This window comes from Elephantulus edwardii, unplaced genomic scaffold (genome assembly GCF_000299155.1).
Source record: "Elephantulus edwardii isolate Elephantulus edwardi_28Jun2011 unplaced genomic scaffold, EleEdw1.0 scaffold00352, whole genome shotgun sequence".
Taxonomy (NCBI): Eukaryota; Metazoa; Chordata; class Mammalia; order Macroscelidea; family Macroscelididae; genus Elephantulus; species Elephantulus edwardii.
The window spans coordinates 384796-399196 of NW_006400102.1; the positions used below are offsets into that span (position 1 = coordinate 384796).

Here is a 14401-nt window from a genome sequence, read left to right on the forward strand (position 1 = left end):
AAGTGATTCTGATTTCAAAGTACATTGTTTGGAAACATTAACAAAAACATCAAAATGATATAAGTATACCTGCTTCTACTAAATTCTTGATGGGAAGTTCTCAAGAACAAGCAATTTGTTTCTTGCTACAGAAGGGGGGAGTAGATTTTTTGTTTTGTGGGGGTTTTTTGTTGGTTTTTTTATTTTTTTAAGATCAAAGGTTTTCTTCTTCACAGAATTTCATATTTTGCTAATATGAAGGCATAAAACAGCAACAGAGAACAATAATGCATACAGCAGTGAATACACCAGGGTAATGTTGATATTCAAAACAGCTAGATAATTTTGGAGGGGTTTTAGAATAAATGCAACAACAACAAAAAAAAAGAATAAATGCAACAAAGGTCAATAATCACAAAATTTTAAGGTTAGAGCAAGATCAGTCAATGACTAAACATAGTTAACATCTTTTATAGGACTATTACTGATTATTAGCTTTTTTGTTTTGCAAATGGGCACATATTTGTAAGAATGGAAGAAAGGACAATAACATGCATAATATTAACTACACACTTTAAAAATTATGAACCATGCAGAAGTTTAGCTCAAGTAGTAGTACTAATGGTCTACATCCAATTCAAAACCACATAGTTCCTTGATCACAGATGCATGGTATTAGTCACAAAAAGTTTCAGAACACATTGTGTTGATTTTGAAAGGTCATTTGCATCTTCTATGATTTCAACTTTATCTCCATTTAACTTGCTTGTAAAGTATGTATGATGTACTGTATATTTAAAATCAGTAGACGGCAATATTACTCTATTAATTTTTTAGTTTTGATAGTTGCACTTTAAAAAAAAAACACAAAAGAACCACATCAACAGTGATGAAATTTAAGAAAGAAAGAAAAAACTGTGGTTGTGTCTTATTTTTTCCATAATCATAAAATCAAAGCCTTAAACAAAGCTTCATTGTGAAAAAAGTACTGCAAAATCAAATATAATGGCATACATATGGTGCCATATGCTAAAAATTATAGTTTAAGCTATATATACTTAAAAGACTGCCAAAAATTTTTTTCTTTATAGTTCAAGAAATACCACTAAAGACTTTTGTCATAACCAGTTTAAACTTTATGTGTACTTCATTTTAAGTGCGGGAGTCAAATGCTCTTCATTTTCTTTCTTTCTTTTTTTGTTTTATTGTAGCATTTTGACTACAACTGGTTAAAACTAAAAATGTGTTGTTTAAATCTCTGATATCAAAGAGGGATCCGAATTTCCAAAATCCTCATTTTTCTCTTACGGAAAGGAAAAAATGTACGTAACTGTAGGCTTTCTTTCCAGATATTTCTAAATCCTTACCCTTCCAACATCCTTCACCCTCTATAAAAAATAAGTTTACTCTTCTTTATTTAAGACAGCTGCCTCAAGAGTATCATCTTTATGGCAAACACTGTCTGTATTTAGTGCATTTAAGTGAGGATTTGTATTGCACATTTTAGAGTCATTGTTCAAGGCACTTTCAGACTGGGTACAAGCCCTGACACCTCCTGTGCTCCCGTTCATCTGGGACTCTGGCTTCTCCTCAGTCATCACTCCATTTTCAGCCAGGGATCCATCTGAAGACACAGCAGAGGACTTCGACTCCCCTGATTTTGTCTTAAATTCTTTGGCCACTTCTTCTGCTGAAGCAGCATAAGGAGGTTTACCCTGTTAAGATAAACAAAGGATAAAGCAGTGTTTGTTTATCAATCAATTACAAAACACCAGTGTGGCCTAATGATACCAACTACAGATTCAGGAGCAAATAATGCTGGTGTAGGCTCAGGGTCATGTTTCTACTGATCTGTACTGTAATGCACATTGTCTTTGCTTCTGCTTTATCTTTAATTGGTAAAGGCATCTATTTTTGTTATCTTCTATTGTTCCTTCTCTCAACTTTCTTGAAATTAATGTCCTGAAACTGCAAATAAAATCTGATGAAAATGTAACAAACTATATCTAATCCCTTCATTATCAAACTATTTAAATTAACCAATGTTCCTCAGTAAGCCTATTCTAAGATAATAGCTTTCCTCCTTCACCAAAAAGGTATTATCTGCTTGTGAGTATGTAGCAGCACACACTTCAACATTTCCACTGCAGAATGGAAATGAACACATAAGTAATCGTTGTGCAACCTCAATGGTCAAATCTGTACTGATAATAGTCATTCACGTTTGTGAAATATCAAGGACCCTATTAGGTCCTTTCAAAGATTTGAAAATGATTCACTGGGGGCAAGAGGGAAAATAAAGTTCTCAATGTATTTGTGAGGCAAAGGGAAGACATGTTGAAATCTTTCACAGTGTTTAACATAGAGCAATCCTTCACTCTGGCACTACTACTATTCTTTGTTGTGCACTGTAGTCATTTAGCTTAATTCACTAGAATTAGCAACCCCCCAGGCACCAAGACTCAGACCATCAATCACTCATATGTAAGCTCAAATTGAGGGTGAAGAAAATTAAAGCAAGTCCAGGAGAACCATAATATAATCTTGAATCTATTCTACCTGGACTTTAAAATCATCTCAAGAATAGATTTGAAGCACTGAACACCAATGATTGAAGACTAGGTAGTATCATCCATGAAGAGAGCAAATGGACATTACAAAGACAGAGGAAAAAGAAAACACTAAAATGGACATTAGAAGAGATTCCAAAAACTGCACCAGAGTGTCAAATGGCAAAAACAAAGGGAAAACATGCCAAAGTAAAAGATAAGAAGATCTCAAAGAGACAATTTCAAAGAGAAGACAAAGCAGTGTATTATAATGGAATATGCTCACAGAGCTAAAATTGGAGGAAAAAAGAGAAGAACTTGCTCTATTTCTCAAGCTGAAGGAACTGAAAAATTTAAACTTCGATTTGCAATACTGAAAGATATGAGCAATACTGAATGACCCAAGAAGGAACAAAAGATGGAAGGAATACACAGTCACTGGTAATGAGGGTAATGGACTGTGATGAAGGAGGAAAGTGAAGCTACACTGAAGGCATTGGTAAAAATAAGGACCCAGAAATTGATGGAACAACTGACTTGTTCGAATTAACAGATACAGCCCTGGATGTGCTAATCAGTTTATGCCAGGAAATTTGGATGACATCTGCCTGGCCAATGGATTAGAAAAGGTTCTTATCTGTTCCCATCTGCAAGAAAGGTGAATCATGAATATCACATGCAAGCAGAATACTGCAGAAGAACATTAAAAAACAGCTAGAACATAGATAGGACCATGGTACCAGGAATTTCATTGCTGATTGTCAGAAGGATCCTAGCTGAAAACAAAGAATACCAGAAAAATGTTTTTATATTTTATTGACTATGCAAAGGCATTTGATTCTGTGGACCGTAACAAGGTAATATAAAGAAGAATTAGAATCAAAGAGGCTACTGTGTGAATAGAACAAGGACACTGTTGTTGTTATGTGCCGTCAATTTGCCTGTGCCTCATAGCAATCCTATGTACTAAATCCTATGCCTTAAATCCTGCTCTGTCCCTTGCCAATTTTACTGTCTTCGACACATCTATCCCCATTACCCCAGTGATAAAATCAATCCATCTCATCGAGGGTCTTCCCCTCCTGTGCTGTCCCTCCACCCTCTCAAGCATGATGTCCCTCTCCAAGGACTGATCTGACCTTCTAAAATGTCCAAAGTATGTCAGGCGGAGCTTCAGAATCCTTGCTTCTAAGATCAGCCTGATTCCCTACTCCCACCCCCCTGGCAGGATGAACTTGTTTGTTCTCCTAGCAGTCCACAGTATAGTCAATACCACAGCTCAAAGGCATCAACTGTCCTTATGTCATTCCTAGCCAGTGCCCAGCTCTCTGATGCACAGCAAGTAATTGCAAATACCATGGCCTACATCAGGTGGCACCTTAGTTTCCATCATTGCTCCTCAGTACCTGGGAGAGGTCTCTGACAGCAGACTATCCCAATGCAATTCGTCCTTTAATTTCCTGGTTGCTGGTACCACAAGTGTTGACTGTCGAGTCAAGCAAACAGAAGCTGTCAACAATCTCAATTTCTTCACCACTTATCATGATGCTGTCAATTGGCCTAGTGGTAAGAATCTTTGTTTTCTTGATGTTGAGCTTCAAGCCATATTGAAGGCTGCAGTCCTTGATCTTCTGCAGCAAGCGCTGCCACACCAACTCCAAGGGAGTCTGCGTGACAAAATCACCTGAGGCGAAAACTTCAAGGAAGTCAGCCTCTCAGAACGTGTGCTTTCTCCATGATTGTTCTTGGCCTTTCTGTAATTTCTCTTCTATTGTCTCTTTGTGTTTTCTATGTGGGACAGGGAAAAAAGGCTGTGTTCTTTACACAAAGTGTTCCTACTAAAAGTTTGTTAGATGTTTCCAGAAAGAACTAAATGGAGGTGATGACTTTGATACGCAAACATTACCTCTGGTTCTTTTAGCATTACTAAAACTTCTCAAGAATAATATGATTTTAAGGGAATTCATGGATGTATTATAACAAAAAGAATTAATGGTGGAAATCCCAGAGATGACCACTCCAGAGATTCCTAGGGCTTATAAGAACTCCTTCAAAGGAAAAACCCAAACCCTTGCCCCCCACCATGAGAACACCAGGTGGAAGAATTGTTTTTATTTGTTAGGTAATGGTTGTTTGTGGCAGCCCCCTATTGGGAGAGGCCCTTATAGAATTCCAGAGCCTACAGATAAACCTCTTCCATATACTGGAAAATATGATGAATTTAATGCAAAACACCCTGATGGTTTTGTGTATTGGGATATGTTTTTCAAAAGGTTTGAAAGTGACCAGAGGGAAGATGTTATAAAAGGTAAAAAGTGGTAAAATAAATCATGAAACATGAGATTGGAATGATGAATTTAGGCGATATTATGACCCAAAACATCTTTTGTATAAACCTAAACCCCCTTTATTGAAATAGTAATCACCCCTGAAATAATGAAAGGCATAAAAGTGTTGTCTTTTGAATGGAAATAAATAATATTGTAAATTCAGCTAAAAATGTAAAATGTATCAGCTTAAATTTAAAATGTAACTTTTTTACTTTGTAACTTTGTAACCCAAGCAAGCTGAAGAACAGGTTTTAAAAAAATGTTTAAGCGAAAAGCCATTGTCTACCAGGCTCTCCAATTACCAAGGAACCATGACCTTAAAGAATAGCTGTGTGCAAGAAAATAATGTAAACTTTATTCTTACTTTTGTTGTCTTTTTGGCTATTGTTAAGCCCCTAATTGTAAAAATGGGATATAAATGTATCATGCTAAATGTAATAAGCAGGACAAAAGGAAAGGCAAGGGAAGAAAGAAGGAGAATTAGAACCACTTAGAATTAAAATCATCAAGATCACGTGACTGTCTTGTGTTCTTTCATCGTCCCTTTGCCGAACTTCTACCCACCTTCTTGTTCCCTCTTCGAGACCCTAGACCTCAGGCTTACAAGCCCCTCCTGACTGGAGCAGCCCGCGGCAAAGCGCTTCAGGTACTCCTCAGTTTCAGCCAGCAGGGTTGTGTCATCTGCATAACACAGATTGCTGATAGAGTCTGCCTCCAATATTGATGCCACAAAGATAGGGAGATAGGACACATCCTTGATGCACACGCTTCCTAATTTTGAACTATGAAGTGTTTCCTTGCTCTGTTCTGAGAAGTGCCTCCTGCTCCAAGGATAAATTTCTAATAAGCACAATCAAATGTTCTGGGATTCCCATTCTTCTCAGGGTCAGCCACAATTTGTTGTGATCCACATAGTCAAATGCCTTTGAATAGTCACTCAAACACAGATAGACATTCCTCTGGTACTCTGCTTTCAGCCAAGATCCATCTGACAATAGCGATAATATCCCTAGTGTCATGGGCTCTTCTAAATCCAGCTGCACTCCAGGTAGTTCTCTGTTGATGTGCTGTTCCAGTTGTTTTCAGATAATCCTCAGGAGAATCTTGCTTGCATGTGATATCAATGATACCGTTTGATAATTTCCACACTGTGGGATTACCTTTTTTTGGAATGGGAACAAATATAGATCTCTTCCAGCCAGGTGGTTGTCCTCCACATTTCTTGGCACAACTTAGTGAGCACATTCAGGGCAGCATGTTTGTTGAAATATGTCAACTGGTATGCTGTCAACTCCTGGGCTTTGATTTTTTGCCAATTCTTTCAGAACACCTTGAAATTTTTCCATTATCACCACAGGCTCTTGCTCATACTTGTTTCATGAAATTCTTCTGTGTCCGCCACTTCATTTTCGTACAATGTCTCTGTATACTCTTTCCATCTCCTTTTAATGCTTCCTGGATCATTTAATATTCTGCCTAATGCATCCTTAAGTATTACAACTTGAGGTTTGAATCTGTTCTTACGAGAGTGTGTCAGGGTTGTAATTTATCTCCATACCTACTCAATCTGTATGCTGAGCAAATTATTCAAGAAGCTGGATTTTACAAAGAACAATGTGGCATCAAGATTAGAGGAAGAGTCATCAAAATCCTGCATTATATGGATGACATAACTTTGCTGGCTGAAACTGAGGAGGATTTGAAGCACCTGTTGCAGAAGATCAAAGAGTACATTGCTTCAATATGAATTACATCTCAATGTCAAGAAAACAAATATTCTTACCACTGGACCTATAGGCAACATCATGATATGGAGAAGAAACAGAAACTGTCAACAACTTCATCTTACTTGGATCCAGAGTCAATGCTCTTGGTACCAGCAGTCACAAAATCAGAAGGTGTATTGCACTGGGAAAGTCTGCAGTCAGGGAATTTTCCAAATTATTAAGGAACAATGATGTCAGTTTGAGGATGAAGGTGCTTCTGATTCAGGCCAGGATCTTTTCAGTCATTTGCTATGCATCTGAGAGGTGGACAATGAATAAGGATGACAGAGAAGAACTTGGAACTGTGGTGCTGGAAAAGAGTACTGAATATCCCCTGAACTGCCAAAAGAACAAATATGTTTTGTAAGAGTGCAGCCAAAGTGCTCCTTGGAATCAAAGATGAAGAAACTTTACCTCACATACTTAAGGTATGTTACAAGGAGAGGCTATTCCTTGAAGGACATGATGCAAAGAAAGTTGAGGGGTTGGTGAAGGAGACTACCCTTGACCAGGTGAATTGACACATGGACTGCTGAAATGAGCTCCAGGGTGTCAGGAAGTGTGAAGATGGCACAGGACAAGGTTCAGATTTGTTGTTCATAGGGTCGCTATGGGTCATACTTGACTTGTTAACAAGTTGTTGTCACCAACAGTGTCCTAGTACTCTGGTGTACACCATGTAGTCTTCTCTTGCCTGTTTAGACAACAACTTCTTGGTTTAAGTATAGATTTTACATTAGCATAATTAAGTAATCTGAAATTGCCATTCTCGGTTTTGGCCATAATTTGTTCTGACCTACACAGTTAAATGTCTTCGCAAAGTCAAAAAAGTACAAACAGACATTCTTCTAGTATTCTCTGATGTCAATCAAGATCTGACATCAGCAATGATACCTGTAGCATGAAGCCTTTTTCTAAAATCAGCTTGAACTTCTGGCAGTTCTCCCTCAATGTACTGCTCTTACCATTTTTTGAATGATTTTCTGCAATATTTTGCTTGCATGTGATATTAATGATGTTGTTCCATAATTTTCATTCTGTTGTATCACCTTTCTTGGAAATAGGAACAAATATGGATCTGTTCCAGGCAGTTAAAGAGCTAGCTGTCCTTGAAACATTCTGGCATAGACTGGTGAGCATGTTCAGGGCTGTATCTGTTAGCTGAAACTGTATCTAACCGATTCTTGGCACAACCCCACCCCCAATCTTTAGTGCAGCTTGAACTTCATTACTACTTGCTCCTGATCATTTGGTACTTCCTGAAATGTTTCAGTGTTGCCTGATTCTTTTTGGTACAGTAACTCCTTGTATTCCTCAGATCTTCTTTCAGTATTTCCTGTATCATTCAAGATTTTAGCCACAGCATCTCTCAGTACTGCAACTGGATGGACTGATTTTATCCCAGTGGATAGTGTAAAGCTTTCCCCCAATGGATGGCCTGCATTTGCTGATATAGCAAAAATGACAATGAGGAAAAATAGCTGAAAATATCCATTAATAATTGGAACGTGGAATGTAGAAGGTATGAATCAGAAAAACTGGAAGTTGTCAAGAGATGAAATCTTTTTTGCAATGCAAAAAGATCTATATTATAGGCATTAGTGTACTGAGATGGGCTGTTATTTGCCATTTTGAATCAGATCTTCTGTGAGAAAGAAAAATTCAAGAGGAATGTTGTCAAACTGTCAGTAGTCAGAATAAGTCTGGGGAAGGTTATGGAATAAATCATCAACTGCTCATAATGAAATGTGAAATTGAGGCTGAAGAAAATGAAAATAAAAGTGGTCCATGAAAGCCAAAATATGACCTTGCTTTTATCCCATTAGAATTTAAATATGCTCTGAAGAGATTTCATGCACTGAACATTAATGATTGAAGATCAGATGAGTTGTGGGATGATAATTAGGACATTATACCCAAAGAAAGGCAAAAGCCTATTTTAAAGAAAATAAAGAACTAAAATGGATGTTAAAATACTGAACATGCTTGGGATTTCTCAAGCTGAAAGAATGGAAGAAAAATATTTAAGCCTTGAATTGCAAAATGAAAGGATTCTACTACAGGCACTATGCTGAATGTCAAAGGAGGCACCAAAGAAAGATAACATAAAAATAAAATGCTAAATAAAAAAGATAAAATGATTAAAAAAGAAATCATTGACATCGTATCATTTCAGGAAAAAAACAAAGATTAACAACCAGTGGTTGCTCCCAGCACCTAGACGCACGTTGCGCACCGACGGACCGGACATGGGGACAGTGATGGTGGCCAGGCTTGGACTGGGGCTGCTGCTCCTCCCCACGCAGATTTATTCAAATAATACAACTGCCATGCCACAATTGAGCAATTCCTTCCAGTATACCTCGGCTGCCACACAGTCACCCAATACCACCACCAAGGGAAGTGGAGGTCCCCTGCAGTGCATAGCCAGTCTCCTTGTGGTCTCAATTTCCTTTCTACATCTCTACTGTTAAAAGAGACTCAGGCCAAGAAACGCCTCTACTTCCTCATCTTCTCAATTCAATCCAAATGGTGCCTAGAAATCCAGTGTCACGAGAAAATGTTGAGAATCTCTTATTTCGTGGATTTGAAGAACATGTGAAGAGCCTGACAAGATGATGAATGGCGTGATCGTATGTGGTGGAGTTTCCTGTACCAGATGAACAACAACAATGTCCCCAAGTCTAGAAATGATTTCCTTAAATGAGGCCTAGGAAATATGGACATTTACAACTACTTAAAAAACAAAACAAAACAAAACAAAAAAGTTTTATCCTGAAATAAAAGATGGGGTGTGGAATGGTGATTAATACTTAATTTTGTTCATTAAGTCTATATAAGGCCATAAAATGATGAGGTAATATAAAAAGCTTCCATGGTTCTATTTATATGAACATTAGAAGGAACCTCCAGATATTTCTGTAAATCTTCCGTGTGTTGTTTTAGCATTACTAAGTTAATGCTATTAAGCTCTAGAGAAAGTTTTCCATTGTTATGCTATCACTGTTTTCTTGGGAACTGAACTCTTCTTTTGACTTTGCGTTTGACACTACATTTGACTTTTAATGTAGTTGACCTATGTCAGGGAATGATGGCTTGGAATGTACGCTAAATCAAAACATAATGAATAAATTTTGCTTAAACATTTATAAAGTTATGGTAGGCATTTCACATCACCTATTCCCAGTCAACAAAACACCAGATTCAGTGAATCTGATTCCAAAGAATAGGAAGTGCACTGACCTAACAAATTTAAAAATATTGCTTTTCATTTCTGCATATGTTAAATACTTTTTATAATTTAAAAATTCATCTATCTGAAGGTCAAATAAATAAAAATATGAAAAGGAAGAAGGTAAACATATGAAAGAGCCAAACATAATGTTAATCAAGAATTTGGGAAGTGATCAATGGAAGCTAATCTTCACTAAATCCACAAACTTTTATACTCTTTTTGTATATTTGTTTCTTAAACGTTACAAATCAGAATAGTCACATCTGAAACACTGTCTGTACTAGTCAATATTTTAGATTGTTAGAACCTGGTCTTAAGGTGGGCTTGATTTTGGGAAGTAAATCTTTTACAACTGCCTTGATGCACAGAAACCTTTTTTTAAAATAGACACTTGATGAAGTCTTTTGTTCGTATGGTCACACACTGATGCTTAGAAGTTCCAGTTATCTAACATGAACACAGTAGTTTTGATAGTGGAAAGGAAGCTATGCTACCAAGCCGAAGGTAGGTGATTTTCATCTATGGCCCTCGCCCAGGTTCAAATTGTTTTCCTGTCAAACATTCTTCTAGATGGTGTAGCACTGGTCTGTGCGTTGCTGTAGAAGTAACTCTTGGTTGCTGTGATGCTGAAGACTGTGACAGTGATGTGCCAGTCGTGGTAATGGGTACCCATGGTGGACAGTGTTGGCTGGAGCTTCCCGACTAAATCCAAGCCTGGAAGCCAGAGCGGCATCCACTTCCAAAATGGCTTGCCTCTGGAAACTCTATGTACGAACAGTGCTCAGGCCCTTTTTTGTTCATAGGGTCGCTCTGAGTCGTCTACGACTCAACGGCATCAAACAACAGCAGCAACAGTTTTGATAACCAAAGTCATTCCCCTCTCCCATGGATAGAAAACTCCATATGGAAACAGTGAGACCTCAAGTGACTGTGTGTGTGAATGAACACTTCCTTTTGCTTCATATCTGAATGCTGTACATCTGTTTGGATTATATATCGTGTCTGTGTATTTATGCTTTGACTCATAGTAACTTCTCATGTTATGGAATTGATTTGCATTGAACACAAACTAGAAATAAATGGCTGAAAGAAAAAAGAAAAAAAAAAGAAAATGAAAAAGAACCAGTGGTGGGAAAGGAAGAATTCCAAGCTGCAATAAGGGACTGGCACAAAATATGGTAGCAAGAACTGATGGGTTATCAAGTGAGGTTTTTCAAGAAACAGATGCAGCATGGGACTACCTTATTCATGTGGGCAAAAAATAACTTGAAGACAAGTGCTAACCCTAAGAGGTCCAAATTTGTGCTTACTGGGGGAGAAATGGTAAAATAAAATGTGGAATTTTTCAAATATGTTGTCATTAGGTGTCATCAAGCTGACTACAACCCATAGGGATTCTATAAACAACAGACTTGTATCCACTTCTCACCATCTCTGACATACATGAGCCTCTGTCCTGTTCAGGGTCTTTTCTCTCTTTCTGACCCTTCATCTTTCTCAGCAAGATCTCTATTTCAAAGGACTGGTCCCTACCCAAGTATGTGAGACTAAGTTTCACCATCCTTGCTTTTGAGGAGCACCCTGGTTGAACTTTCCTCAAGACAGATGTGTTCTACTGGCAGTCATTCCAGGAATATCCAGTATTCTTCCCCAATCCTACAAGTCAAAGGCATCTATTCTTCCTCTGTCCAACTTTCTATTTATTCACTGTCCAAGTTTTACCAGTATAGGAAGTTGCTGAAAACAGCATGGCTTGGATCAGGTGTACCTTAGTCTTTAAATTGACAGAGCTCTTCGTTAGGACTATGGAGAAGTCCTTGGTAGCAGATTTTACCAATGCAACAAGGTGTGTGTTTTTTTTTTTAAATTTCTTTCCTGCTATTATCATGGGTATTGATTATAGATCGCCTAAGGAAGGAACTGCCAATATTCAATATTTTATTGAATATTCAATACTTCCCAGTCTATCACAATGTTGCGTATTAGTCCAGTGGTGAAGATTTTGGTTTTCTTGGTAGTAAAATACAACCAATGTGTTTCAAGTCCTATACACTTTTTGCAACCTAAGTTACGTCATCTGCATAACACAGGTTGTGGAAGAATCTCCCTAGAATATTGATGACACATTCTTCTTCACATAGTACAGCTTCTCAAATTACTTGTTCAGCAAACAGATGGAACAGTATGGAGAAAGGATATAGCCCTGCCACACACAGTTCTGAGTTTTAGTCCATGCACTGCTCCCTTAATCTTGTAGGAGAACAACTCTTTCTTTAGTCTAAGTACAGGCATCCCACATAAGCACAATAAGTATTCTAGAATTCCCATTATCAATGTTAGTCATCATATGTTATAATCCACAAAGTCAAATGCCATTGCAGTCAAAAAAGCATAATATCATATGCAAGCAAAATGTTGCTGAAGATTATTTTTTTTTTGAGTGGCTCCTCGAGTTTCTTTTTTTAAAAAAACTTTATTATTAATGTCAATGAAAATTTACAGAGACTTTGGATTTCCATTCATTCATTGTTTCACTTTTCTCCCCTCCCAACCCTCCCCCAGATTATTTTTTAAAGTAGTACATCAGTAGAGAGCTGCTAGAAATTCAAGCTGAATTCTTAACATGCAATGTTTCTTTGTATATGGTATTAATGGTTGTTGTTGTTCTGTGCCAGCAAGTCAAATAGCTCTAAATCCTGCTCTATCTTGAGCCAATTTCATTGTCTCTGACACACCCACCCCCTTTACCACAGTCACTGAGTCAATCTCTTCCATCTGGGGTCTTCCTCTCTTGCACTGTTCCTCCACCCTTCCAAGCATGATGCCCCTTTCCAAGGACTGGTCCTTCTGGCAACATGACCAAAGTGTGTCAGACGGAGCTACAAATTCCTTGCTTCCAACACACCTAGTATGCTGGCATTGGTACTCCACAGCTGGGAGGTTGCACTGCAAAACTTGAGTCAGAGCACCATTTAAATTTTCCTTCTTATATTTTTTTATTGGTTTGCATATAATCATTCATATAGATTGTGTTGTATACAATATTTAATTTACACTATCTTTTGTTCATGTACATTGTACTTTATACAATCATTCATATATATTTTACTTCATTGAATTTAAAAGAAAAAAAATCCTTGTTTTTTAGGAGCAGCCTAGTTTCACCCTCTACAGGACAGACCTATTTGTTCTCTTAGTCCACATATATTCAATAATCTTCTCCAGCACCACAACTCAAAAGCATCGATTCTCCTTCTATCATCTGTAGTAAATGCCTAGCTCTCTGATGCAGAGAAGGTAAATGCAAAGACTATGGCCTGGATCAGGTTCACGTCTCCAGACTGATATCACTGCTCTTCAGTACTCTGGAGAGGTCCCTGACAGCAGATACTCCCATTTGATTTCTTGATTGCTGGTACCAAGAATGCTGATTGTAGAGATAAGCAAGATGAGACTGTTAACAATCTCAATCTCTACTCCCATCTATCATACCCACACTCTTGCTGGAACAAGTTTTTTTGGAAATAAGTATGGAACTCTTTCAGTCACTTGGTCAGGCAACTTTCATTCAAATTTCTTGCAGAGCACATGTCCAGGGTTACATCTGTTTGGTGATAGCATCATGTCAATTTTTGGGGCCTTGTTTTTAGTTAAGGCCTCGAACTTCTTCCATCATTACCACTGGTTTCAGATCACATGCTACTTCCTCAAATGTTTCAGTGTCTACTAATTATTCTGGTAAAGATTCTGACCATAGTCTTTCAGATTACTACCTATGCACCCGAGACTTGGACAATAAATAAGGATGACAGAAAAAGAATTGATGCCTTTGAGCTGTCATATTGGAGAAAAGAACTAAATACCCCAGGGATAGTCAAGAATGCTAAGACTCTGCCTCATACTTTGGACATAATGCTAGGAGGTGCTATTCCTTGGAGAGGGTCATGATGTTGTGGAGGGTCGCTGAAGGAGAGGAAAACACTCAACTAGGTGGACTGACAGTGACTGCCACAATGGGCTCTTAGGAACTGTGACAATGGCACAGGACAGAACAGGGTTCAGATCCTTTGTACACAGGGTTGGCATCAACAATTCTGTACTCCATCTTCTTTAATTACTTTTTGCATCACTCAAGATTTTGCCCATAGAATCCTTGAGTATTTCAAGAAGAGGATGAAATTATTTTTTCTTTTCATTTATCAGTCTGAGAAATGCCAAACTTCCATTTTTGGACATCAGAACATTTCTTTGTAATACTTCATGTTCTTGAGCTGCCTCTGAAATCTAATGTTTTTATTTCGCCATTTCTTCCCTTTGTTTTAGCCATTCTCTGGAGATGAAAGGTGAGGAAAAATGGAGTTGCTTTCATAGTTAAAAAAGTCATTGTCATTGCTAGATCCATCTTGAAGTATAATATTGTCAGTGACAGGATAATATCTATAGGCATACAAGGAAGTCCAGTGAATACCACTATCATTCAAATATATGCACCAACAACCAGAGCCAAGGAAGAGGAGATAGAAGATTTTTACCAACTTTTAC

General features: G+C 37.7%; 1 protein-coding gene across 2 annotated transcripts in view; it reads right to left on the reverse strand.

Moving 5' to 3' along the window:
• Nucleotides 1-1382: 1382 nt before the first annotated feature.
• The window catches only part of FAM120A (family with sequence similarity 120A), a 269779-nt gene continuing 256760 nt past the window's right edge, over nucleotides 1383-14401 (reverse strand). For both annotated transcript variants that reach the window (XM_006901938.1, XM_006901939.1), the window contains one exon: nucleotides 1383-1694. In XM_006901938.1, coding sequence (XP_006902000.1) covers nucleotides 1383-1694 — 312 coding nt within the window. The remainder of the gene's footprint in view (nucleotides 1695-14401) is intronic.